The sequence below is a fragment of the Podarcis raffonei genome, chromosome 17, assembly GCF_027172205.1.
Source record: "Podarcis raffonei isolate rPodRaf1 chromosome 17, rPodRaf1.pri, whole genome shotgun sequence".
Taxonomy (NCBI): Eukaryota; Metazoa; Chordata; class Lepidosauria; order Squamata; family Lacertidae; genus Podarcis; species Podarcis raffonei.
The window spans coordinates 10,519,219-10,544,940 of record NC_070618.1 but is presented as its reverse complement, the minus strand read 5'-3'; the positions used below and the strand labels follow the sequence as shown (position 1 = coordinate 10,544,940).

The 25,722-nt window shown below is 41.4% G+C and overlaps 1 protein-coding gene across 1 annotated transcript in view; it reads right to left on the bottom strand.

Annotated features, from left to right (window-relative positions):
- The window catches only part of DNAH6 (dynein axonemal heavy chain 6), a 119,206-nt gene that overhangs the window by 52,276 nt on the left and 41,208 nt on the right, over nucleotides 1-25,722 (bottom strand). The window contains exons 38-53 of the mRNA XM_053371332.1: nucleotides 24,409-24,630; nucleotides 23,654-23,801; nucleotides 21,533-21,690; nucleotides 20,092-20,223; nucleotides 18,210-18,381; nucleotides 16,190-16,336; nucleotides 16,018-16,091; nucleotides 12,224-12,378; nucleotides 10,645-10,876; nucleotides 8,535-8,687; nucleotides 8,070-8,210; nucleotides 7,107-7,349; nucleotides 6,538-6,705; nucleotides 5,340-5,575; nucleotides 1,942-2,203; nucleotides 281-404 (exon numbers count right to left, since the gene is read on the bottom strand). Of these exons, the coding sequence (XP_053227307.1) occupies nucleotides 281-404; nucleotides 1,942-2,203; nucleotides 5,340-5,575; nucleotides 6,538-6,705; nucleotides 7,107-7,349; nucleotides 8,070-8,210; nucleotides 8,535-8,687; nucleotides 10,645-10,876; nucleotides 12,224-12,378; nucleotides 16,018-16,091; nucleotides 16,190-16,336; nucleotides 18,210-18,381; nucleotides 20,092-20,223; nucleotides 21,533-21,690; nucleotides 23,654-23,801; nucleotides 24,409-24,630 (2,767 nt within the window). The remainder of the gene's footprint in view (nucleotides 1-280; nucleotides 405-1,941; nucleotides 2,204-5,339; nucleotides 5,576-6,537; nucleotides 6,706-7,106; nucleotides 7,350-8,069; nucleotides 8,211-8,534; nucleotides 8,688-10,644; nucleotides 10,877-12,223; nucleotides 12,379-16,017; nucleotides 16,092-16,189; nucleotides 16,337-18,209; nucleotides 18,382-20,091; nucleotides 20,224-21,532; nucleotides 21,691-23,653; nucleotides 23,802-24,408; nucleotides 24,631-25,722) is intronic.

Genomic DNA, 25,722 nt, shown 5'->3' with positions numbered 1-25,722 from the left:
CACACATCTGGGAGTAAGCCTCAGTGAATTTAACAGGACTTACTTCTGGGTAGGCATGATTAGGAAGCAAGATTTTAGCTCTTTGTTTTATTTTTTGTATTTTTTGATCTCCAACCTATTACTAGGCTCTGTGTACGGCTCCAAGATATCATTCAGCATCTTTGATTAGTACTGTAGACTCAATGAGAGTTTTTAGATTTAGTTAGCCCCACACGGTGAAAAAATATATCTGAAGAATTACTGTAACGTTATTTTCATAGTCTTTAAAACAGCCACTTACCAAGACCCTCTTTCTCTTCCAAACTTCTTTCATATTGGTCTTGCAATTCCTGAATTTGTTCTTCCACTTGCCTCAGTTTCTTTTGTTTATCACGAAGGGTAGCCAAAGTTGCATCAAGCTCTGCCTAATCGGTATTAAAAATGGATGCTTATTACTGCTGTGCCAAATGCTTTGCGCAACGTGTTTTGTTCATTTGCACAACAGTTCTGTTAAGGAAAATGCCCGGTGCTCTTCCTACTATACACTGATAGTGACTTCCTTGGGATCATGCAACACTTTCTAGGACTGAACTGGACTTTGAACATAGGCCTCAGATTTCCACATCCAACTCTTTTACCATTGGACATTGGGCAGTGCTGACCGAGGCAGCACCAGGAGTGCCAACTCTAGAGAGTCGAGGTGTCTTTGGCCCCCTCAGTATCTGTTGGCAGGGGGGCTGATCCCCTCAATATTGAGGGGGCGGAAGAGGCCGGATGTAGAGCAAGCTCCTCCTGAACGTGAGAGAAGAGGAGCCGACAGCCATTGAAGCCGCGCTGTGCTGGGCTCAGCGCTTGGTCTCCTCCTGACGATTGTATGTCACCCATGTGATATCACCCGTGTGCAAAACATGCTGGGCACATGACATCACCGGCGTGTGCCATGTGTGACATGTATGATATCACAACATGCACCAGGCCCCCTCAATCTTGGGTGGAGCAGCAAAGTCTTGTGCCAAAACAGCAGCCTATAGATCCAGCCCTGCTGGTCAGGAGAAAAGCACACCAGGAAAACAAGAGTGCACACTGGATCATCTGTTAAGTCTACTTAACAGGGCCTGTAAGACAGAGTTGTTCCCCCTGGCCTTTGGCTTGGAATCAACTTGATCCCCTTCCTCTCTTTCCTTTTCCCTTCTGTGATGGAACTCCTATTTGGGGACTTCCCTGGCTTTTTTCTGGCCCACATAGGACCAGTCTGGATAGTTGGCCTTGGTGAAGATTTGACATTTTCATCCCCAAAAAGTTTTTGATTTGAGTTTCTACCGAAATGAGGCTGCATTTTTATGTTGTATTTTAATCTTCTTTTTAAGTTGTATTTTAATCAATTGTTTTTATACCTGGTGTTAGCCGCCCTGAGCCCGGTCTTGGCTGGGGAGGGCAGGGTATAAATAAAATTTGTTATTATTATTACTCAACAGCTGCAATTCACACAAGGGCACACAGACTTGAGCCCAACCTTGTCAGCTTGATCCAGGCAATAACATCTGGCAGGGTCTGGAGTTGTTGGTTGTGGCTTGAGGAAGAAGGCAGTTTTTAACAATCTTTTCCACCCATGAACACCCTTGTCCCCTTGGCCAGGATGTGCAGGGTGACGAGGGAAGAGGGGGAACTGAGAGAAAAGATATAAAAAATGCACTGCAAACATGAGCCTAGTGAGGAAAAGATGGCTTTCATAACCCAAGGCAGGGCTGGTTTGGGGGCAGGGAGTATCGCATCCCCGTGGAGGAGTCAATCAGCAGGCTTGCTGTGGCTTCTGCTGGGCGGAAGGGATACTCCTAAATTATATGCCATTGCCTCTACCAAGAGAAATCTCTTCTCTTTAGCAAAATAGCTAGCCCCAGAAAAGACCAAGAAGTGCCACAGTATTAAATAAAACATACAAAATAACATTGAAAAAACAAGCACCTGTGCAGCATTTAACTTCTGCCTTTTTGGCTCCACAACCTTGACAATCCGAGAGTATAAATCCATAGCTCTCACCCACATACACATAGACTTGCATGCCTTTGACACTTTCTCTACTTTTTCCGGTACAAAATCAGGGTTGTTGATATATTTCTGAAGCTTAAGCAATACTTGACGGCCTATATTTTCTTTATCATATTCTAAAAGCCTTCTCAGGAAAGTGGAGTCTCCAAGAAGCTGTTTTGCTGTTGCCCAGTCAGGCCTGAAAGATTAAAAGAAGTGGTGGAATTTAGAAATATATGCCCCAGAGAATATATTAACCAATGCAGTTTCATGTATTTTTGAAATTTCCATGCTTTATTACCAATGCTAGGATGAAATTTATACTTGATAAAAAAACTAACTGGCAGTTACATTTCCAAAGCACATTTCATTAACTTGAAGAAGAGAAGAAACTTAAAAGCACTGAGACAGGCCTTGGGAAGAAGATATGAACAAAGGAAACAGCTTTGATGCCTCGTGCTGCCGCTAAAATTTTGTGATAATATGAATTCAAAGTCAAGTGGCACGTCTACGGATTTCATCTAATCCAGAGAGACACTTGCAGAACTGGCTGCCAAAGTTGCTGGTCCTCTACAGGAACGTGCCTTCTAGGTTGCTATTGTCAAAACTGTTAAATTATATAATGTCATGATCTTAGGTATGGGAACCAAGTTCAACAAACTTAAGATTCAATCCTATGTACACTGGAGATGGAATTGAATTTAGTGAGACTTAATTCGGAGTACACATGCATAAAAAAGGTAAAGGGAACCCTGACCATTAGGTCCAGTCGTGACCGACTCTGGGGTTGCGCGCTCATCTCGCTCTATAGGCCAAGGGAGCCGGCGTTTGTCTGCAGACAGCTTCCGGGTCACGTGGCCAGCATGACTAAGCCGCTTCTGGCGAACCAGAGCAGCACACGGAAATGCCGTTTACCTTCCCGCCAGAGTGGTACCTATTTATCTACTTACACATGACGTGCTTTCGAACTGCTAGGTTGGCAGGAGCAGGGACTGAGCAACGGGAGCTCACCCCGTCACGGGGATTCAAACCGCCGACCTTCTGATTGGCAAGTCCTAGGCTCTGTGGTTTAACCCACAGTGCCACCCGTGTCCATGCATAGGATTGTGCTATTAACAACAACAACAACAACAACAACAACAACAACAACAACAACGTTATTTATACACCGCCCAGCCAGATTTCCAGCAAAATATATTGGATCCATCCCAGTAACTAATAAAGCCATAAGTAGCACAAATCTAATAAAAGTTATCAGCAATCAACAAAGACTTGGAAGCTTCCATGGGGAGATAAATGATTCCAGCTGGTGGCAAAAACTGTATAGAGAGTTGAATTGATCTTCCTTAGGCAGAGATTTCCAAAGGGTGGGGGCCACAACTAAAAAAGTGTGTTGCACTTCAATTATCACTGTAGTTAAAGGAGGAATACAGCGCAAACTGATCCCATTGCATGGTGTGTATCTAAGAAAAGGTGGTATCTAAGATATGCACCACCGGTTATTTATGCACGATACATATATAAAATATGCAGGACGGTTCTGTGCACTCAGGAATAAGCCACGTTGTCCTTGTGGCTATTTTACAAGCCTTATCATACTATTATCCATAATCAACAGATAAGTATAGGGAAAGTGGGAAGGAAGTGGCTAAGGAGAAGGAAAGCAGTGACTGAGGAGACATTTTGTTGTTGTTGTTGTTTAGTCGTGTCCAACTCTTCATGACCCCATGGCCCAGAGCACACCAGGCACTCCTGTCTTCCACTGCCTTCCACAGTTTGGTCAAACTCATGTTGGTAGCTTCGATAACACTGTCCAACCATCTCATCCTCTGTTGTCCCATTCTCCTTGTGCCCTCCATCTTTTCCAACATCAGAGTCTTTTCCAGGGAGTCTTCTCGTCTCATGAGGTGGCCAAAGTCTTGGAGCCTCAGCTTCAGGATCTGTCCTTCCAGTGAGCACTCAGGGCTGATTTCCTTAAGAATGGATAGGTTTGATCTTCTTGCAGCCCATGGGACTCTCAAGAATCTCCTCCAGCACCATAATTCAAAAGCATCAATTCTTCGGCGATCAGCCTTTTTTATGGTCCAGCTCTCACTTCCAGAAGGAAAGGCAAATGAACTTTGGACATCTCAGGACACCAGATACTTCCACATGTCAATTTTGCTACCTTTGGACACTTAATGGCAGTGTTGCCCATTGTTGGGCCATCCTACTGGGATATGCTTAGTGAGCAAAGCAGAGCCAACTCTGGAGTCCATTGGAAACAATTTCCCCCAAATCAAAGGCATGTAGAATTGTGAAAACCTAGATAACTTCATGGTGGCTGAGATGCCCACAGGATTCCATGATGATAAGCCAACATAAAGTACCCTTCACCAAGTCCTTCACCCAGTGTCCATCATGCACTTTCCTACCCAATTCCACACCATACAACAGTTCTGCACACTGTCAAGTACTAAGTGGTTCTTACAGGAGGAGTTGCAATACTCAAGACACGTGCTTCTGTACTGGTATGATATTAGCATTCCCTTTTTGAGTCATTCTGAAACATCCAAGAGAGTCACACTTTGGAAAAACGTTAAAAAGGGTAAACAAATTGACCTTTGAAAACTGGACTCTTTGTTCTTTCAAATATTATACCAATATTCACAGTGGCTTTCATTTGCTTTCTGATAAATGTACTTGATGTAACGCATCCTTAGATTCCTTTGGGATATTCATCAGTGGCTGTCTTTGCCTAAAGCATATAACAGCATGATCAAACTCCCTAATAATTAGCTGATTTGGAGGAGAAAGTCGGAATTTGGCCCAAGCTCATCTAAACAGACGTGCTTTACCACAAGGGAGTTCTGACTATTCCCACACATCAAAACCACAATTATAGTTTGTCATGCCCAATTAAATTTGAGTTCTTAATTTTTATCCCCCCAACGCTAATTAGTATCATTATCATTAGTATCATTAGTATCATGACACACACACACACACACACGTCTCCTTCATAATGTTTGGCAGTATTTCTGAGATCAAGAACAGAATGAGAAGGAATGGAGAATGCGTGGCTGCTGCTGAAATAACAATCTCAAATCTGCTGCTCTTCACCTGTAACATTTTGTAATTCAAAATGGATACTCGTAACAGGATGCCATTGTGCTCTGGGTTTCCTCACTGCCTCAAGTACTGGCAAGAAACCTTGAAGCTTAAGGATACCACACATGTTTGCTGCACTGCGGAGGGGAACATGACTCTCTGTTGGAAAGTGCTCTAGGAAATGAGCATCATTTCACATGAAATCAAACCTAAAAATCAAGAATGTGGGTGAGGCGCTAGCTTACTTTGCATTTAGAAGAATGCAGATAGCTTCCATTACTGTCATGACAAGATCAGGCGGCTTAGTGAAAACTCTGATTTCAGAAATATCTGCTTTATCTAAAGAGTCAAGGGCTTTGTTAGCCGCGTCCAGAGCTGGAAGAGCCTCATCCAAATCACGCTGAGCGTCATCAGCTATTGCCTGAGTTTCCTCCGCTTTTACTTTCGCAACAGCTTCGTCTTCTTGAACGACACGCCGAACCTGGGGGCGGGGATGGCCAAAGACATCTTTACCAAATGAATAACAGCTATTAAAAATGTAAACATTTTCCTTTCTTTAATATTTGGTTTTCCTTGTTCAAAATATAAGGAAACAAAATAGAAACGCAATGTGCGGTAAGATTGTGAAATACAATGCAATTCTGTGATTTCTTCTTCTTTTTAAGTCACCAATGGAGGTTGTACTGCCTTTGAGATCTTCCTGTTCTAAAACAATCAACACTCCTAGCAGCACTGCTCTGAGTGGTTTGAATAGATGTACTTTATCAGAACAAAAAGGGCAATAGACCATGCTTCAGTCCTGAACTCACTTACTGGGGAGAAAGCTACACTGAACTCAGCAAAGCTTACTTCCGAGTAAAGATGCTTACGGTTGTACTATCCCTTGCCTTTTCAGTTAAGTGAGAGTTCAAAGAACCATGACCAGCATTAAGTCATGTGGAACATTGATCTAACACGGGGTAGCGGACACGGTGCCCTCCGTATCTTGTTGGATTAAAACTCCCATCAGCTAGCATGTCCAGTTATTGAAGATGATGGTAGTTGGGGGTCCATCATCACCTAGAGCAGGCATGGCTGAACTTGGTCCTCCAGCTGTTTTGGGACTGCAACTCCCATCATCCCTAGCGAACAGGACCAGCGGTCAGGGATGATTGGAATTGTAGTCCCAAAGCAGCTGGAGGCCAAGTTCGGCCATTCATGACCTAGAGGGACCCATATCAGCTACCCATGTTCTAACAGTCAGTACTTTGCATACCACCCCCAGCACCTTTCATCCTTTCTCATTATGGGGGACTATTGAATTCTTAAGTTAATTGAGCCATCTAGGAAACACTGAGCAGTAAAAATCCAGTCTGTTTCAAGGGCACAGGACTGCTAAAGATATGATAAACATAAAGAATAACATATGTGTGTACATAGCGAAGAACAGATAGTACTTTGCACCTGATCAGCATTTTCTTGATCCACTGCTAACTTTTCCATCAGTGCCTCAACATCCACAGATTTCTCCTTGAGGACTGGCTCCAAAGCTGATAGGTCTAATTTCATTTTATCAACAAGTACGTTTGTCTCTAATAGTTTCGTTAAGCCATTCTTCACACGATCCCGAGCCTGAGAAATAATTCAGAAGATCATAAAGAGCTAGGATTTTATTTTTTTAATGGCTATTTATCTCAGCTGACGTCACCGGATACAAATGCCTATATGTAAAACGACTGCACTGCAGTCTCTTGTCACTTGTGCCTAGCTTCACTAAGATCACTGGCACTGTATAATTTTAAGTCCTTTTAATGCGAGTGGATGATAGAGGAAATTAACAAGAAATCTCAGCACTTGGATTTCTCATGAACTCATACACCATCTAGGCCTGGGGTGAAAAAAGCAAATGCTAAAGGCATTTCTTATAAGGGGAAAAAGGACCCAACAACATGTATGCTATTTTTACAAGAGAGAAGTAAAATAACATTAAAGGGAAAGAAGGCATAGATTCTCACTAATAAAATTCAACCTACCGAAACAAGCTGCTTCCTTTTTTCGCCCAGCATGGATAAATAAAGGTTGATTAACTCTAAATAGGAAGTGGGTGTTGTGTAGTAGCGCCGTCGGAGCTCAGCATAGTACTGCTCTGCCATCTCTGTGACACTCATGTGAATGTCTACGCACATTCGGGAAAGTTTTTCTTTCATGCGTTCACTTCCAAGGTCAATGTGCAGGAAAAAAGTCCTTGATACAGAATTAAGTGCTTCTCTGGGCCACTGAAAAAAAGATAAAAAGATTACCGGGATAATCTTACGCCAGTTATACATTCAGTGCCTCAAGCATTTTCCATCAGGGTTTTCGTGGTGTTTCTCTCCCTGCCCCCGCCTCCCCCAAAAATGACTGCGATATTAGAGGTGCTTTACATTCTAGCAGCTTTGAACAGAGCTGAGGCTGAAAGACTGTGTGGGCGCCAGGAGACAGAGTTGCAAGGTAGCACAACATGTAAGACAAGAGAACAACATTTTTACTGCTCACATTACATGAAAATTAAAGTGTGTGCCTTACTGTTTCCACGCTTTTTGGTGCGTGGGTTAATTTCTGCCATGCCTCTTTTAAATGAAAACCTTTTCTATTCTAGAATTCGGATCACATTTCAAACCCTCTACATTCATTTATCTTGTTGCAGCCTTTCAATGGGTAGGTCAGTCGGCCTGCCAGGCAGTCTGATCATTTCCACATTGGCTATGAGGGCTGAGGTTAAATCCCACTAGTGAATTTATAACTGAAAGTTGAGGTTCAAACCAGGGGTTTCCTGATTTGTAGCTCTGTCTCTTAGCCAATAGGCTCAGACTCAGGACTACAACTTCAACTGGAACTGAAATTTTGCGGAGGTCGTTGTTGAAGGAAAAGATTTCAATAGAAAGAAACGAGCCATTTCAATCAAATATAACAATTATGCATCAGCTGGACTTCTCAACAAAACTGAAATTAGTTACCTGCACAAACCAATCAATAGTGCAGCAGTTCACAAGTGATGGAAACATTCGACAGCGTGCTCGAAAAGCGTCTCCTACAGGGCTCATACACAGAACAATATGTAGCTTCTGGCGAACTCGATTAATGAAGAACTGAAAAACCTGAGAAAAGGCAGTCATGAATGTTAATTCAAGGATAAGAAGAAAGCACAGCAGTAATTAGGTTGTTAGCACAAATAAAACTGAGGACACTCATAAACTGTAAAAAGCGGTAGGTTGGGTGACTTTATGGGCTATTTCCATATCTAACCCATGAGTTTAATCTCTGATACAGGATGAGAACAGCAGCAACAGGAAAATGTCCTCTTCTTTTCGTAGCTGAAAATTACAGATGTGAGAATATGTACAGTTATTTAAATATTGTCGATGTCCCCTCCAAAAAAGTTAATATAATACATTTAAGGTAGTATTTATAATGTGTCCTACCTCATCTCTGTTGCCCTCTGGTATACCAGCTTCTTTTGCTTTGGGTCGGGTAGCCGCCATAACAAATTCCAGCTCGTCTTTTTCAAACAGATTAGGCACCTCTCCAGAATTCAAAATGTTGTTTATATCTTCAAGAAATTCCTCTACAACAATCTACAGATTTTGTAAATATCGGTTTTGAAGAAAAGGTGTTGCAGAGTTAAAAACAGCAACTCCGCCATCAGAAAATAAAAGTATCAGCAAATCACTAAAAAAAAACCCTTTTATTTGCTCTAAAGTTAGACTATAAGAAGAGTCTGTCCCGAATATTTTAATGTACAGCTTCACTGGATGACCCCACGTTCAAGTATTATGAGGCAACGAAGAAGTATACTTTTTTGTCCACTTTCTACACCTTGTTTTATATACTTCCTCTTACTTTCCCTGCCTTTCTTTCCCTAAATTAAAAAGCTCCAGATGCTATAATCCTTTCTCATAGGGGAGTTGCTCCAGGCCAGTGATCATTTTGGTTGGCTTTTTCCTGCATCTTTTCCAATTAGTATCATCTCCACTTTGCTGGTGGGAGTGCATAGGACCCTGACTAACAAGTCAATCAAAACTGGGCCTGGAATACAGTGAGTTGAAGTGCAGTGGCAGATCCACTGCTGCATTCAAAGGCTGGCCTGCTAGCTCAAACTGAGTTGGGCAGGTTGGGGGAAAGGGGTTTTTTTTGGGGGGGGGGGTTGCGGCAAAGGGAAGTTATTCAAAAACTGTGATATGCTAGTTCTAGGCTGTTTAAGTTGGGAGCTCCAAGGACGAGGCCTCTAAGCAGATCAGAGAGGCTTTGTTTGGGTACACAGTGCATTCAAAGATGGTAGCTCTGTGCCTTATCTGGGGCTTTCCCAGTAGTTACTGCCTGCTGGAGAACCACCACCAGCTTTCCACATGATTGCACAAAGTTGGGGTCTGCACTGTGGATTTTCACACCCGCTTCCATATATCCCATGATTTTTCTATAACCAAGCCTGTTTTCCATTTGAGCTGCTACTGAACTTTTGACTTAAATGGTACCCAGAGTTCCTCAAATCTGGGTAGTCCCTGCAATGAGCTTTTCACAGCCTGAACAATCTCTCAAGGTGCCATATCTAATTAACAACCGCTTTGTGATATCTATCACCTGTAAATATTGAAGGAAGGAAACCTGAACTAATTTAGTGCCGCCAGTCTCATGCTGGGGAATGCTCTTAGACCAGCAGAGATTTAGCAGGCATTTCATGAAGACCTTCTGGGGCCAACAGGCCTACACGGGAATTTAAATTTTCTTGTTTAGCAAGTCATTTTTATGATCATTCTGTGGTTTTATTCCTACGCTGTCAAACAGGGCAATCCTATTCACATGTACACAGAACCAAGTCCTATTGTGGAATTCAACATCACACTTCTACTACTGTACTGTCTGAGCAATCATATCAGCTTGCCAGATGGCATGACCCGCCCCCCCCATTACCTCACACATACATTGCTCTGGGGGTTCTCCTGACTTGCCGACCCAATTTAGTGGGGTTGCAGGGGGAGGATAGGTGAGAAGCCTCGTTGCACCGGTGAAAGCTGTCGCACAGGGCTTCTGCTGATGGGCTTGTTAGGTGAATCCTGCCCACAGAACCTTAATCCCATATCCTTCCAACACCCAGTACTAAGGGTGAAAATTCCCTTAATTACTATGTGGCAGTCACTGATCATTTCTGGCTCCTGCTGTTCCTCCTGCCAACCTCCTTTCTGGCTCCTGCTGTTCATCTAAGGCTGTGATGTACTCACAAGGCAGCTTAGAGAATAAAGAAATAACAGCCAGCAAAAACCACTAATAAAAATAATAAAATTGCATGCAAACATTTTAGCGATCAAAAATGTTGTAAAGCATTTTAATAAAAAGCTTCAGATATCTTCCTTAAAAATGTTTCCTGTTTCTATGAGTTATTTGACCTTTAGTTATTTTATGAAGCTTATTATTCCCTTTCTGAATCATTTTGGTTGTATAAACAACACTGTATAAATCAGGTAGCATTTTATTACCCAGGTAAGATTTTAGCAGCAAGCACAAAGTGAATTTGATTTTTATTTCAGCTGTCCATACCTGCGTGTCCGTGAAAAGGAAAACCATATCTTTGTCTTCCACCCCTGCCATTTTATATAGCTTCCTAAGGTCATCGTGAAAAGTGTCGTAATTATAACCACGGCTTAGTTCTATTTGAAAGCATTTGTAGCCACATATGTGAGAGGCGAGTCTAGTTAGAGACTGCTTGCCCGTGCCTCCAACTCCAACAAGAAGGGCATTTCCTCTTTCCTGGCGAATCATTCGAGCAATTCTGTGGGGGAAATTGAACATAAATTCAAAATGGTTAGCATTCATATGAGCAAGAGATATAAGTAAGAAACCTTTTCTCACTACCCTCCTCATTTACTGCCATCTTACTAAAGCAGCACAGCAGTGTAAAAGGTTTCTTTCATTCTGGAAATCCACATTCATGCCTACGAGAAGGAGGGCCTCCAGCAATAAAGGGTTTTCCCTTTGCCATTCTGAACTTAAGCAATGGGCTCATTATACTCAGTCACACCGACATTTCTATCTATGTTTTAGAGACCCAAACGACATACGTACTTCATGCCCACCGGGACAATTCCCAGATCTACACACTAAACCAGAACTCCTTGCTGAGGAGGAGCCCATTGTGCAGGTACCTCTCCACCCCAAGGAGGTCGCAATCCCTTCTCTTGAAAACTCCAGCACAGAAGTCATTGTATGACCACATCTTCTCCTGCTGCATTGCAGCCAATGACTCCGAAAGCAGACTGCACCCTTTCAGATGAACAGGCTCCTTTCACGGAAGCTAAAGTTAGCAACTACAGTGGTACCTTGGGTTACATACGCCTCAGGTTACAGACTCTGCTAACCCAGAAATAGTACTTCGGGTTAAGAACTTTGCTTCAGGATGAGGATGGAAATCGTGCTCTGGCAGTGCGGTAGCAGTGGGAGGCGCCATTAGCTAAAGTGGTGCTTCAGGTTAAGAACAGTTTCAGGTTAAGAATGGACCTCCGGAATGAATTAAGTACTTAACCCGAGGTACCACTGTATTTAAGGCTCAGTCTTAACCTGCCACTGAAATAACCCCTGAGGTCTGCTCTTATAAAGTCCCCAGCCTAAGCCCTTTGTGGAGCTGTCCAGGGTGCCATTGAATCCTTCCCCTGACTTGGCTTGCCACTGCTGAAGCACAAACCTCATTACAGCCAGCCACACCCTGGGCCCTCCCAGTCCCTCTCAGTATCAAGAAAATATAACAAGCAAATAGAAACAGAACCTATTCAGCTCAAGCTGACACAAAACCCCACACGTACACTATAAAAAAGAATATGTTTCGGCACACCACTCCTCCTCTCCTTCTTCCCCAGCCTTATACTGTACTCAACACTAATGTCTCAAAACAAATGTAACTGGTCTGTAGAAAAGACTTTACAACTTGAAATAAGAGACACTGCACGTACTTTTGTAAACCGAGAAAATCTTCAATAAAAACTGTTTTTTAAAAATAAAGCAAGGAACTTATTTACAGAAATATACTTTCCACTTTATATGGGCATGCTGTCATTAGTTTATTAATATAGTATTAACTCATTTATATTATTGAATTTTGGTTAATGGCAGTGTAATTATTTACCTTGAAACATGCTCTATAGCATCTTGGAAGAATACCAGTTTGGTTTCCTTAGCGTTAGTTATATTATAATCATCCAGATAGTCTTGCAGAACCCCCATGATCTTTTCTAGATCAGTTAGCTCTTCATAAATGCGTTCAGCTTTCTCAACTCCAATCTAAAATGAACAGAAAAGGAAAATAAGATTGTGATCAAAAGGAATGGAAATATAATGCTACCCCAGCAAATGCTGACTGTAAAAAAGCATAGCTTAATGGTGATAGGAGTGAGTCAAAGTCAATAGAAATGTGAGCCAATTAATTATGTGAAATTTTTGCAGACTCTTGGGAAATCATTACTTCTCATGTTGGGCATACGTGTGAATATTACAAATTAGGGAGACAATCCTTTCATCTGTGAGTTCATCAAGCTCATGTGAGAGGAGATCCCAATCAGCCATGCTTGGGAACAACAGATCACACCAGCCATTTGTTTTATTGAACCATTCCATTCCTTCCAAGAGTTTGGATTTGATATCCCGCTTTATCACTACCCGAAGGAGTCTCAAAGCGGCTAACATTCTCCTTTCCCTTCCTCCCCCACAACAAACACTCTGTGAGGTGAGTGGGGTTGAGAGACTTCAGAGAAGTGTGACTAGCCCAAGGTCACCCAGCAGCTGCATGTGGAGGAGTGGAGACGCGAACCCGGTTCCCCAGATTATGAGTCTACCACTCTTAACCACTACACCACACTGGCTCTCCTAGGCCAGTTACTTATGCTCCTTGGCACATGCTATTTGTACACAGGGCCTGAAGAGAAAAGTGAAAGCTAGATGCATTTGAGCTTCACACTGAAAGTCATAATTTGTGTATTTCACCTTCCAGCCACAAGAGTAAGCTAGTAAAGGTAAAGGTACCCCCTGACCAATAAGTCCAGTCGCAGCCGACTCTGGGGTTGCGTGCTCATATCGCTCTATAGGCCGAGGGAGCCAGCGTTTGTCCTCCGGGTCATGTGGCCAGCATGACTAAGCCGCTACTGGCGAACCAGAGCAGCGCACGGAAAAGCCGCTTACCTTCCCGCCGGAGCGGTACCTATTTATCTACTTGCACTTTGACGTGCTTTTGAACTGCTATAGAGTGCTTATTGGCCAGCTTATGAGAAAGGAAAGAGGGCTCATTTACTGTGCAGCAGTGACCATCTGGGAATGGATCATGTCGAATGGTTTTTAGGCTACCGGATATTCAATGACCTGATGCAATCATATTATTTAAATTTAGCCCAAGATAATATTTTCATCCGGATGCTAGTAATCCCCAATATATATATATCAGATATATTTCTAGTTCTAACCTGAGATCCATTTACTGTAATCAGTAAATTCTATTGTTTATAGCCAATGACCATCACGATACGAGCACAAATCACACAGCTACAAAACAAAAGACATTGCATGCACCAGACCAGGACAAATCTACAACGTCCCAAAGTTAGGAACGTTCCTTCTAGTCAGCATCCGTAGAGTCTAGCGCTTGCACTATCCAGAAAGGTTGCCCTTTTCTGACCATACTAAGAGTATGTTAAATATAATTGAAAATGTGTATTGTCCTCCTTGTGAGGAATATCTGTATAATGGCTGCTTTTCTAAGCAATCTTCCTGGAGAGTTTACTGAGGATCATCTCCACTCCTTTGAATGACTAAAAGAAACAGACACGGGGTGTAAATATGTACAATTTTTCTGGCAAAGGTTTTTAAGGAGATAACAGAAATCACTGGGTTAAAGCTGACCGAAAGTCCAGAGGTAGCATTATTCTCAATTTACGATGAGGTGGAAGGTTCACAGGCTATGAAGGACTTGCTCACAAATTTATCGGCAGCTGCATGAATTATGATAGCTAGGAAGTGGAAGGGGCAAGGCGAATATAAAATGGAAGAATAGTATAAAGAGGTGAGGGATATAGCTATTAATGATAAATTAACATGTGCTATAAAGGTAAGATACGGAACATGCAGGAGAAATGATTTTGAGGAGGCATGGAAGGTGTTTGTAGGATTTGTACTGTTAAAATGGAAAGGAGTCAAACCATCGCAAGAGGTGTTGAAATTCTGGAAGGTTGGACAGTTAGAACGGAATGGTCTTGGGGGTGGGGTGCACATTTTAATTGTAATTTATTTACTGTTATTACTTTGTTTTAAAAAATAAAAATAAAAGAAATCAACACTATCTATCCATTCATATTATTTATCATCATTTCCACAATTTATGATTGAAATCACTTGCCACTGAGCAAACCTCAGTTGGAGGAAATACAGTTTCATGAACACAAACCCTATTTATGTAGGTAAATATTTGGTAATTAGATGTACTGAGGTTTATCTCTCAAGGCTGCAGATATTGCTCTAGGAAAGATTCCAATGCAAAGGAGCAAGAAAACCCCAACATGTTTCTTCCATATGCCTGTGCCACTGCCATCTGGTGACCAGCTGTTTGCTTTCTGCATTGATTTGATCTGTCAGCTCTGAAGTTGGTTCAGAACCTTTTGCTGAATGTGACAGCTCCTTTTAATTTAATGGACATTTCACATCTGAGAAAACTCCATCTCCATAGCACAGATAACATTCAAGTGACTGTTTCTTGTGAAAAATTATCAGGCAGTCCTAGCAGCCTCCGCTATTTATTTATGAGTGATATCTCAGCCCCAAAACTGCTGCTGGAGGTCTAGGAATGAGGCCAGCTGAGTTGTCTGTGGCCAGCAGCAGACACACTCACTCCAGAAGCTGACAGAAGAAATGGACTATTCAAATAAATATCAGGTGTCAAGCTGGCTGGCTATTTTTTTCACTCTATTCGGTTAACTGATGGCAACGTTCTTGGTGCTGCTCACATTCAAGAATTATTTGCAAGCTGTTTCCAAGGCCTCACAATACTAGTTTTTCTGAGACTCCAATACTTTGGCCACCTCATGAGAAGAGAAGACTCCCTGGAAAAAACCCTGATGTTGGGAAAGATGGAGGGCACAAGGAGTAGGGGGTGACAGAGGACGAGATGGTTGGATAGTGTTCTCGAAGATACAAACATGAGTTTGACCAAACTGCAGGAGGCAGTGGAAGACAGGAGTGCCTGGCGTGCTCTGGTCCATGGGGTCACGAAGAGTCGGACACGACTAAACGACAACAATATAAGAAAGATGTTGTTGGCATCCATCTGTCTCAAGAGAGAATGGAGTGCGCCTCCAGGGATGAAGTCAAACCATTGCGTTAGCAGCACTGAAGTGACCTCCCCAGGGTGCAAGCCTGGGCAGGATGTACAGAGGCCTGGGCTGCCCAGATGACAAGAACCCCCTCTCGACTTCGCTGATATAGCCCAAGGGAAAGCAGAGCAATATGTGTGGCACCAGCCTGGCTGCAAGAGTTGCTGGAAGGAGGTGTACAAGGCACCATCCAACCATCTTAGTGACTCCAACCATCTTAGTGACTCCACTCCAGATTTGTGTAGGTTTTACTTCTTACCCTTTTCTCCTCCCAAAGATTTCCTGCAAGCCAGTGGAGGAAATACTTCATGTGCATCCAGGATAGGGAAAAAATGTTTTAATTCTTAGCAGTTTTTATCATATCACAATATAATTTTTTTACTTTTATCAATCTGGCATAAGAACCGCACTAAATCTCACCATAAAAATACCACCTAAATTCACAGTGTTTCTGCAGCAGAGTTCATTTACTTTACAGGTCACATTGTACCTCAAAAACAAGAGCCCAATTTTATAGAAATCATAAAGGCATCATTCTATCCAGTTTTATTTTCTACGGATTCCTCACCTTTATGTAGTCACCAAATAAGATGGGTTTAGACACAAATGAGTCTGGATCAATAGAGACTCCAAAATATTTGCCTACAATGTAAAATAGGTGGGTTAAATTAATGTTTATTGTGCAAGCATGAAGTATGCAGATTAAATATAATATATACTAGTAAAGTAAGAATCCTTACTGGCCATGTCAGATAACATGGAATAAAAATATTGTTTATCTTCGCTACAGATGAGACGGTCATGGAAAACTCTTTGGGACTCGTGACAGAACAGCCTGAATATCTGTGCCTGGTCTCGAACTGACATGGGGCTGCATTGCAACATGCCTGCAATAGAAAAATACATTAAAAATGTGATAATATATGTAAAAAAAAACAACTTGAAAAAATCCTTTTAAAGCAAATTTAAAATCAATACTTAAGCATGCTTGCAGAAGATTTGTTGGGTTTTAAAACTGTTAGTGACAGCTTTTGATGTCCAATTAACACACATGTGTTCATCATTTATTGGTTGCAGCATCAAACTGCAGCTTGGTTTTATCCTTGAGTCACCCTAAATTAATCACCACAACAGAACAACATATGGTTGCAGGGGGGGAGTCTAGTGATGTTGGAGAATTCTGATGAAAACAGAAAAGGGAGTGGAAATTGCCAGTACAGTTGTACCTCCTTTGGCATCCAGGATCCGTTCCGGAGCCCTGGACGCTCGACAAAAGGGATGCTCAACAAAGCGCCGCCCTGCGCATGCGCGATTTAGTGTTTCTGCGCGTGCAGCAAACCTGGAAGTAACCTGTTCCGGTACTTCTGGGTTTGCTGTGGACGTTCGACGAAATGGACTCTAAATGGGGCCGACTCAAAATGTGGTACGACTATATTTGCTTATTAGTCCCCTCTCCTGTAAGATGTAAAAAGGGTAATACTCTCTAAAATCTTAGTTTTGTGTGAGATATCACTGGGGGGTATCAGCAAAGATACTTGAAGATTTGCAGAATCTGCTTATAAACTTTGCATGAAATGGGGGGGGGGACCAAGAGTTATGGGGGAGTGGGTTGTGGCTAAAAATAATTAAGAAATTGACTATCCTTCTTATCCATTAAAGGATATTTCAAGGCAGCAACATTAATGTATTTAAAAGCCTGGTTTCGGTCTGCTGAGTAAGATATATAAAATCATTATAGAGAGAGACATTACAATGATCACCTATAAAAATAACTGGGAGAGAGAGCTGGGTTGTCAAATTCCAACAGATGTTTAAAACTGGATTTGGAATAACATCCCCAAGCAGAAAGTCAGCACAAATTTGAAGATAACTTTTGCAAATTCTCCAATAGTATTTAGCCCCTACAAGTTTTAACCATATTTATAGTAATGTTTGTAATACATGTTGGAGATGACAGACAATAAATGTACATAAGGTCCACATTTTCCAGTTTTGTCTCAGAATAAGGAATTTTTGGGTAGAAAGAATAAATGAGATTGAATTTATAACAGGTTATATTTAAGCTCTTGTAAAACCCTTTGATTGTACTCAGTGTGATCTGAAGATAGAGAACTGTACTGCATCTTTTAACTGCTGGAATGTTGATCTCTGCAAAGTTAAATAAAATAAGGACTCCAACTGATGAATAATAGATTATGAAATTATGGGAAATGGTATGCACAGTCAAACTAACTAATAGGGTAAGGGTTAGAGAGGGGTGACAATATTGGCATACTTATTATGTACTGGAGTAAAAGGCTCAATATAATGCACAACCCTATGCACTTACTTTGTTGTAATACAAGTTATTTTGTTTTGTTTTTAAGTATGTGATGTACATTACGCACAATTATGATAAACAAAATAACCTTTTGATTTTAAAAAAGGAAAGGAAAGAAAGAACATGTTGTTGAGTTAACAGCACAGCTTTACTTTTACGCAGTATTGCATTGGCTGTCTTCTTCTATTTCAGTACAAGTCTATACTGCTACTACTAACTTTTCTCTATTCTCTTGAAATGAACTTTCAAAATTCACAGTAACTCTAGAGGAATGCAATGCACTGCTTTTTCACAGCAATATGCCAAGAATAAAGTTATTTAAAGGTAAAACATAGCATGCTAACATTAGACAGTAGAGAAAAATTACTGGGGAAAATAATTATTGACAATGTGAGCACAAAACTGGTACAGAGATTGTGCCAAGTGGAAATACACCTTACCTTGCACACATTTTGACAAATCACGTAAATTAAACACATAATGGGATTTTGCTGGTGTTGGGAGGAGATCAATGCTCATTCTTTGATATATTTCAACAGCAGCCTCCACTATACTTTTTGCACTCTGCCTTACTGTTGTAGAGAAGTCAGCCAAAAATCCTTTTAAAATAGCCTAGTCCGAGGAAAAACAACAAAACAAAACTTAAGCTCAAAATGTAATTAAAGTTTTGTGGTGTTCTCTCTTTTATTCTACTCAAGCCAGCTGTGATTTCAATGTTTCTTTTAAAAAGCGGAACTACATCTTTTTATATTAACAGAAAAGCACATCCTGTATTTCTTTCAGGCATCTGCTAGTCCAACTATTGATCTATTATTGTGTTTGAGTGCCAGTTCACGTATTCAGTTTTCCCCATTCATCTCAGTGAGAAACTTCCATGTGTGCAAACAAATCCATCAGCATGAATGGTGAAATGTGAACAAGCAATACTGCTAATGGGTTTATCGTGTTAAGGTGCAATTTTCAATGGCAAAGATTTCATGGTGGGCTCAGTAGGTAGGGCAGGGATATTTGCATTTGGTTTGCTCTGATGCTTTTTAAACAACTTGCTTTAATTTGTGATGACACAGAAAAGGGTGATGGCACCAAGCAATATTAGACAGAACTATGCAGACCATTTACCGTGTCGAGCAAATGCTGAATATAACAATGTATTTCAGCCTTATTTGGGAGAATCTCTCTCAAAAAAGAAAGAAAGAAAGAAAGAAAGAAAGAAAGAAAGAAAGAGCCAGTCTACATCAAAGATAGTCATGGCTAGCTCAAAGCTATGCAGCTACATCAAATATTTTAAAGGCCTTTTCATTATCAGTATCATTTCAGAAGCAGGAAAAAACCACAGATTTTAGCCTGAAGTTCATTGGGGTGATTAATACTTGCTTCAATTTGCATCAGTCCCCACCTTCAGCCCCGCACCCATAGGTGTGGCTGTGAGTGAGAAAGAGGGCATTTACTTACTTACTTACAGTTTAATGCCAAAATAGGCTTCTAAGCAGTTTACAAAGTATAAAAAACCAACTTACACAAACAATTACAATATACAGATCCATAATTCAAAAGCTCTCTAATACAGTGCTATGACCCTCATGGTCCCTTCCAGCTCTACAGTTGATTCTATGATTAAAGAAATGCATCAATTAAAAACAGGATCATGTGGAGTTTTTAGAGAGTGCCGTGGGTACTACCCACTTCTTTTTGCTTATCTACCACAATAGATCCTCTTAGATTTTTGTAACTTTTTTAGATAGCATGATGACAAAACCACTAACAAACCACAGGAATATGGACGAGAGGTGGTGTATGATAAGATGGTAGTTCTGAGGGGGGCCCTCAGGAAAAAAAAATTGAGGATCTATAATGATTCATATCTCACAACCCTGGTTTTGTACCAGTGCTAGAAAACACCATTCTGTGATTTTTATGGTTCAGCCAAGAGAGATGCCATACATGATTTGAGGATGGTTATAAGGGTGGGGAAGTCTAGGGGGGAAATTATGGAATTTCAAGAGGGTCCATCTTACTGGATACAGCGAGTGTGTCCATGTGCACATATACACATTCTCTCTCCTGCAGCACCCCACTTGCTCATCTGCTATCCACAGACTTGGTCTAAAGTGCACTGATATTTAAAGGTATCAGGACTCTGCATTCAGTGCCAATCTTCAATAACGTGCATAAATGCATATCAAAAACTTTCAGCACTTCAGAAAGTAACACATGCTACTAAGAATCTGTATAAGTCCAGCATCTCAGAACAGCGGGTTATGACAGACTGAACAGAAGAATCTATTTTTTGTTCTTTGTTACTGTGGGGAAGTTGCCACTGACCTCGAAAATTTGTTTAAGGCTATGCTCAGAGGGTGTCGGAAGACACAGCATCGCGAAATGTCTAATGAAACGTGCTGTAACTGGATTACGTCCACCACCTGGAGGTGCACAGGCTGAACAAATAGTTACATCCTAGGGGGGGAAAGATCATAGATATTTTGCGTCAAAACATAATACTTAAGTCTTTAATCCTATAAAAACTTGCTTCTTACATTTAAACCACAGCTCAGATAACATGCCTGATTCCCTATTCTTATTTTTAATTCAGCATCAAATTGTACTGATGAAATTCTATATACAGTAAATATCAAGGCAGGCTAAAATTATTTGTGGTGGCTTGAACCTTAAACCTCATTCAATGCCCTTCAGCAATCATCAGGTGTCAGGAAATGCTGTGTCTGCATAAGCTGAAGGGGAAATGAAGCAGGTAGAAAGCAAAATGAATGAATAGAAGTTTAGAGATGTATAAGGCAGGCATAGGCAAACTCCAGCCCTCCAGATATTTGGGACTACAATTCCCATCATCCCTGACCACTGGTCCTGTTAGCTAGGGATGATGGGACTTGTAGTCCCAAACATCTGGAGGGCTGGAGTTTGCCTATGCTTGGTATAAGGTACCATGATGGATATGTGTTCCAAAAAAGGTGGGGAAGCCTTTTTTGGAACTAAAGGGGGGGTCGTATTGTCATAAAAAAACAGAAATAATAAAATTAAAAACTGAAATGTGTGAGAGAAAGGATGAGCAAGTGAATGCTGGAATGTGAAGCTTGTGCTTTTCCAGAGACCCATGAGAGAAGGACAGAACAACATGTACGCAGGAGCTATTGCTATAACTTGAGGACAGAGGAAGAGGAGAAAACTAAGAAAGTTGCTATGCCTTGTGATTAAACTAGTGGAAGCCAGCAGAAGGAAGTGCTGCCATATATTGACATAACTGACCCTTTGCTTCCCTTTGTTTGGAAGTGTGCCATCCCTCAACCACTCGCTGGTTGAGTTTGTGCCGCACTGTCCTTGCAACGCCTAAGTAAATGTCCTGTTCAGCTGACAATTGGAGTCTCGATCTTACTGACCCAATAGGCTGAACCCACAGGGTATTGGGGGTAAGGAACTGAAATATACTCAGAGTTGAGTGTTGATTTCATGCTCTTTATTTTAGCTCATGGTAAACAGTGAGTGAGTGTGTTTCCCCCAAAAACCTCTGGATACATTATACATTATTTACACAATGGGTCCCGCGTGATTGGCTGATTCAACTCCCCTCCTGGAGCCTTATTGGGTTGCTCCTGCAGGCCAATCAGGTTGCTGCCTTCCAGGATCCTACCTGCCTATTGTTCTAGGAACCAAGCTCAGCACATAACAGGAACCTCAATACTTTCCCAACAGAATAGATGGTACTCAGATTATAGCATTCACTGTCACAACCATCTGAAGGCAGACTTGCCTGTATTTCCTTCCAAAACAGTTTCTCTCTGTCGTAGAACCCTCCAAAGTCTTGATACTGTCGTAGTAGCTCAATAGGGGGCTGAGAACCATAACGATCCAATTTAGGCATGTTTAGATCGTCTACAAAAATGACAACTCTTTTTGTCCCTGGTGCTCCTAAACAATAGAAGAGCGGAGAAACCACTGCTGGTAAGTTTTCCCCAAATAACAAAATTAATACACAATAGCACCGAGTTTTTTACACTTCAGAAATTAGCAGGCTTTCAGTTAAACTGAAATGGAACACTGATTAACCGAAGTTTATTATTTCATAGTCTTTAATTTGACTATGGCAAATATTAAGTAAATTAAAGACCTGAATAATCTGGCAGAATGGTTGAAATATTACAGAAGTAAACATAATGACCGCTCCCCGCTTAAAAACGGGGGGCGCCCTTTGCGTGGACGCGTGCAGCCCCTGGATCTGGAGCGGCTCCAATAACTTAGGCTTGGCCTTGCCTTCCCTCAGGTGAGATACATGGGGTCTCCGCCTACCTCAGTCATTTGCCCAATCCCACCTGGGGGAAGCGTTGCCAAGGAGACCAGGTAGGGGAGGGATTACCTGCCCACACAATAGAGGGAGGATCTTACATGGGAATCCTCACTTGGCTCCAGAGCTTCTCCCACCCTACCCACCCTCAGTTAATGTCTTATTTTGAAGGTTAACTTTTCTTCACAGGTTTTGCAGGTTAACTTTTCTTCACAGGTATGCGGGCGCTGCTACGTAAGGTCGCTGTTAAAGGGCCGGAAAGGAATTTCCCTGCATTGGCAGGTTTCGCCTTTCCCGTAGCAAAACGTCACAACTTTGGCGGTATCAGGCCTTGGGCGGAATCCTTTAGTCCACCTTCCTCTTTGCGGCGGCGATACCAGGGTTCCCCGTTAAAGGGGTTTCTGAAGGGAGGCTTTGACCATACACTGAAAGGTCATTGCTCTCCCCTGCGTCGGTGGCGTAACGGGGGCGGCTATCTCTGCTTGAACATATGTTCTCCAGAGCCGGCCCATCCCCCCCCAACACACACTGGATAGCCCTGAAGCTCCCTAGGTCCCCGGCTGGGGACTGGGGAGGGAGAATGCCCAATGCCTGAGCCAAGGTCTACCCACATTTGAAATTCAATAAAGTTGTGGCCAATTTAATCCCATAGCACGTTGTCTCGAGTCGTTATTCCGCATGACGGGGGGACCGCGGGGGATCTGGGGACTCCGCCTGTCCACGCAAATGCCAAAATACAGAGTGACTGTTGTCCTAATGTTGAAAGCAACAGAATCCTTTCTGGATGAATATGCAGTAATGCATATTCTTTACTGGAACCCCTCGTGTTTAGGCAATTTTATGCAATTTTTATCCAAAGCCCTACTCAGACCTCATGTGGGTATTCGGTATACCTGATGTGACTGTATTCTTAGATAATGCACTTGATTTAGATTTAGCGCTAAACAACGCAAATTTTATATTATTTTATATTATTGTACAATTTATAGGAGGGAGATATATGTATCAGTGGCAGGGCATGGGGTAGTATGCACAGGAAGGAGCAAAAGAGGATGAATGAAACATGTCCATAACAACTTCAGGTCAAAATATTGTTTCACTTTAAAGAGTACAGTATGTGAAGATATGTTGCATTTCCCAAATGTCAATGCTGCCCTCCTGTGTTAAACTGAATGGAGTACATCAGATTATAGCCTACATCAGGTGCAGGGAAGCTCTGGCTCTCCAGATGTTGCTGAACTAAAATTTCCATAATCCTGGAACATGTTCCGTGCTTGATGGGAGTTATAGTTCAGCAGTATCAGGAAGGACAAAGATTCCTCAGCCCAAGCCTACATTTAACTAAAAACCAACAGATTCAGAACTCTGAATCTTCTTTCTTCCTGCTGCTTCCAGGTGTAATTATTTAGCCTTATCTCTGGGAGAATTCTTCTCCATAATTCTGCAGGAAAACCATAGGTAATTTGGGAAAATTTACTTTGCACTAACCTGTTGTGGAGTGTTGTTGAAATCAGCAAAAAGAATGAAGAGTTGATTACAAGGAATACAGCCAACACAATTTAGGCAACAAAATATATTAAATCTCTTTACCTAAAATATTTTTCCGTTTCTTTTCTAATTTCGATTCAATAATCTCCTGTGTCCTTATTGATGAAGTCTGAGCAGAGAAATTTAGATATACGGGAACATAACCAGCTTCCTCTTGTATTCGGTTTAGCAGTGCCCTTGCAACTACAGACTTCAAATGACAAAAAAAAAGTATAGCAAGCAACAGTGCATTATATGCACAAAAAATCATTGCAGTTACATTCGGAAATATTATTAGCTCCTCATAATGAGTAGAATTCTCCGCTGGACTATACACAGAGAAATCTAGATTTGAGAGATTGTTCCCTGAACAAGTATTTTGAATTTATGCCACCGAAATTTACCACTATCAAGTTGCTAAGTCAGCTAACGATGAGCTTTTTCATGGTCACTGGATTTAAAAAATTGTGCGATCTGAAAGTTTTGATGGCTTACTTTTCCAAAACATTAATCAAACTTGTTAAATAGCAAACTGTTTACAATGCATCATTTTGTTTTGGAACCTATTTTTCCACTTTTACCCTCATCATTAGATCAGAAGATAATTAGAAGATTACAGAAGTAATTTATTCAGTGCCTCTCCCTACAACATTATCTACCTATTCTCCACTCTCTCGAGGAATCTCTATAGATTTAATTAAAACAGTGCCTTAACTAATGTCCCTTAAAATTACTAATTAATAACTTGGTGTGTTTGATGTTTGTGGATTTATATAAATGATTCAACTATTTTGTTAAGCAACCAAAAGAAATCTCACCTTGCCAACCCCAGTTATCCCTGTGAACAACACAGAATGTCTGACAGCTAGCAATTTTTCCATGAGAAAGCCATAGCGCACAGTGTCGGTGGTAGGAACAAGCATTTCAAAAAATGGTACAGTGTGACTGTATTTAAATGTAGGTATAATCCGCTCCCAAGGATCCAGTCGCTTTGTCTCAAAATCAATGAAAAGACTCCACAAATCACCAGAAGTTGGAAGCTAGGAAGAAAAAATGACATTCATCCTTGTCAAGAACTCGGAAGAAGGGTTGGAATACATGGCAAAAGGGCCGATTGGTCTTACCTGAAGCATAGATTTGATAGGTATCAAATTAGGGAAACAGCTCTCTTTGTACAGGCATATAAGGGTTTTGAATTATTTTGTCAAATACAGGCATACCCTGTTCAGAATTTCTCCCTGATTTCTAGACCTGTGGACTACTCTTCCTTCAAGACAGGAGCCGATAATTATTAGCTTGGGGTGATAGGTAGAAGCAGGGGTTGGTGGAAGGGTGTTATATATAAAACCGTTTCTGTATTTTAGAAATTTTAGCATTTTAACGACTGTTTTCATGACTGTTTTACTAGCTGTATTTCACCCTCCAGCGATTGTATAATAAAGGGCAAGACAGAAACTTTACAAATAAACAAATTCTTGGGCATCTTCTCACAATCATGAAGACCGGAGCTTTGTTTTGAAGTGTAAGGCCTTCAAAAGGCACTCCATGTTAGAGCCCAAACTGCACATTGTGAATCGCAATAGAAGTTATTGCTGCTAATTGCATTTATTTGTTGCTTATTGCATAAATGCCTCAGAGTTTCATCGCAAAGATATTAAAACACAATTGACATAAAGAGTCCATCCTTAAATAAAATAAAAAGGACAAATCCTACCCCAACCTGCTAAAAGATTAACACAGGCTATCATAATATATAACCCCGATTAAGAGCCAAACACCTGGGTGGACAGGAATGTTTTTGCTTGGTGCCTAAATCTGATAATGATGGCACCAGGCATATCTTTCTCTAAAAGGCCTCCCACAATCAGGAGCCATCACTGAGAAGGCCTGTTCTTGTGTTGCCACCCTCTGCACCTCCCTCAGAAGGGACATGGGTGATAAACATAGGGTCCAGTTATGAAGATTCACGGATATTCCTTCACACCTGGAATTCATGAATGAATTTTGTAGGCCACAAAAAATTGGGTTTAGCTACCCAATTAAAAAATGAATTGTTTGCGGGGCATGTCTGACTCCAAGAGCACTTGTAGAAGTGCCTCTATACAGGCTGTATTCAAAGAAAAATTCTTCCT